General features: G+C 45.9%; 1 protein-coding gene across 4 annotated transcripts in view; it reads right to left on the minus strand.

Moving 5' to 3' along the window:
• Positions 1-1,918, minus strand: part of LOC113213404 (S1 RNA-binding domain-containing protein 1) — a 16,236-nt gene extending 14,318 nt beyond the window's left edge. For 3 of the 4 annotated variants that reach the window (XM_052272592.1, XM_052272555.1, XM_026432457.2), the window contains exons 1-5: positions 1,400-1,802; positions 888-1,325; positions 592-800; positions 391-508; positions 70-305 (exon numbers count right to left, since the gene is read on the minus strand). In XM_052272592.1, coding sequence (XP_052128552.1) covers positions 70-305; positions 391-508; positions 592-800; positions 888-1,322 — 998 coding nt within the window. In that variant the 5' untranslated portion in view covers positions 1,323-1,325; positions 1,400-1,802. Of the gene's footprint in view, positions 1-69; positions 306-390; positions 509-591; positions 801-887; positions 1,326-1,399; positions 1,803-1,875 lie in introns of those variants that run through there. The other variant, XM_052272471.1, reaches the window with a different exon arrangement.
• Between the last annotated feature and the right edge of the window lie 501 nt (positions 1,919-2,419).

Consider the following 2,419-nt stretch of genomic DNA (forward strand, 5'->3'; position numbering starts at 1 on the left):
TAGGATAATTATAATCAAACAGTAATTCTATAGACAATTACTGACAGAAATGAGCTATCATACACTTACAGTTCTGTGATAAAATCTAATACTCCTCTGTCCTTGCTAATAATGTCAGCTAAGATGTGCTGAATTCCTATCTGCACTTCTTTGTTGTCTCTGAGACCTTCTTTGTCTCTATTAATGAAATGAGACAGTGAAATGTAGTCAGAGCCTTCCAAAACAATCTGAGCTGCCTGATCCAATCCCAAGAGGCGGGCCCGTTCGGCCAAAGTTCTCTTACTGCCAGCTTTGAAAGGTGTATTCTGTAAACAAAAGAAATATAAATGTGAAAGTTGTAGAAATAACAAACCGCACAAAGACACAGTTCTGAATTATAAAAATACATACAATTAAGTCAAGTTCACTGAGGCTCTTGGCGCAGACAATTGATTTCCGTACAGTTGGGGTCATTTTGCCCAGTTTATCAATATTTTTGATCATTGTTGCTGCCTTGTGCTGGATAACTCTGCAAGGAAAATAAGACATGATAAATGATTTATTCAAGAAAAAATACAGGGACAAGGATGAAAATACGATCAATCAACTTACTTCAATTCTTCAAATGTTTCCTTGGCATGTCGAAGCTGCTCTGGTTCCATATTTCCAGTCATTTCTTTACGATACCGGGCAATAAATGGTATTGTGTTATCTCCTTCAAAAAGCTTGACAAGGTTCCGTGCCACCCAGTTGTCAAGCCCTTCATTCTGTGCCAAGAGGTCTGCCTCATTCCATGCCATTTCCACATGTGACGTTGAGCGCTGAAAATCAAACAAGTATCAAGAGCCAATTCCCTGCCAGCAGAGCACAAAACTGGTTGATAGGAAGACCAAAATCTTAAATCGTACAGACGCAGTCTCTGGGGCGGGATTCTGATGAGAACTAGAGCTACTTTCACCAATCTCCATGTCATCGTCTCTGTCATAGCGTTCGGTTGACTCCACAAGATCTGCCGTTGCTTGCTCATGATGAGACCCTTGAGCAAAGTCTTCCTCTCGAGCGGTGCGTCGCTCTCGTTGAATGTCATCCTTTTCAGTGTCACTCTTAATATTCAGTCTTTGTTTCGGAGGAGCCCTGGGCCTGGGTGCTTTGGTTTTGGGAGGAGCTCTCGTCCTCGGCCGCTTGGTCGATCCCTCTGCAGAGTCACGATAATCTTCGTCCTCCGAGCCTCCTCTCCTCTTCGTCCGTTTCTTGGGCACATCGTCCTCAGAGTCCGACAGATCTTTGACCGATGGTTTCGCAGCAGCTCTTCTCTTACGTGGTTCAAAATCGACATCGTCCATAGCCTGAATGAACAGCAGAGGAGTATAGAATACACGAAACACAGCCTGAGAATCGAGAACAAAAGTGTGACACGAACTCTTTGATTAAGCTCGCACTTGCAAGCTGATTTTCTTGAATCTACCACCCTACACAGTGAAACTGACCAAATATCATGTCAAATATCTAAACCTAGAGTGTGTCCGAATTCAGCCACCGACCGAGCACCGACCGGTCGGTGGTCGAGCGGTCGGTCGTCGAGCGGCCGGTCGCGAGCCGCTCCAAGCAGCTATGCCAACCGCGAAACACGAAGTCCTTTCGCTGGGGATGGTTGCGGATCGCGACTACCCCCGCGGAGGACCCGCGGAGGACCCGCGGAGGACCCGCGACGATCCCCCGCGTAAGACCCGCGCCCTACGATCATCCCCCGCGAAAGGATTTAGCGGTTCGCGGTTAACCCAATGTGGAAAGGGTGGCAGAGCTGCTTGGAGCGAGTGGCTCGCCACGGCCCGGCCACCGACCGCTCGACGACCGACCGGTCGGTGCTCGGTCGGTGGCTGAATTCGGACACACTCTTAAACTATCCAGGCTGCAGGCAGCAGGCCGGTTGACCAAAATTTTGTGTTCAGAACAGAGCGCCATACTTTCTGCTCTTCATGAAAATTTTTCATACAAAAGTGGAGGGGAGGGGGGAGGGTGCGCGGGAGGAGGGCGGTGGTTTGACCCGAACGCACAACAACAATCTTGGACTTGACCATGAAAATCAATTGGAAACCGACTTTCCGAGTTATAGTCCGTGCTGTGGGCATTGGATGTACTATTAGAGTTATTCACAATGAATATTTTTTTCTTGTTAAGGTAAGCCACCATGGTATCATGTGATGTTCAAGAAATGTCATATGAGACTGACTGACATTTAGAGGTTACCCAATTTTAAGTTAAAATTCTAAGGATTTTTGTCTAAAACAGTCAAGAAAATTAGTTTCTGAATGAATTATTGCCATTTTCCATAGCTATTGTCACTGTAGAGTTAGTGTGTCTGATGTGTCAAGCGATTTCTCATGCAATTTTTGCAATAACCGCAATATACTTTTTTGTCAAGGGTAAAACTAATGAAATA

This window comes from Frankliniella occidentalis, unplaced genomic scaffold (genome assembly GCF_000697945.3).
Source record: "Frankliniella occidentalis isolate FOCC.00 unplaced genomic scaffold, Focc_3.1 Scaffold1, whole genome shotgun sequence".
Lineage (NCBI taxonomy): Eukaryota > Metazoa > Arthropoda > Insecta > Thysanoptera > Thripidae > Frankliniella > Frankliniella occidentalis.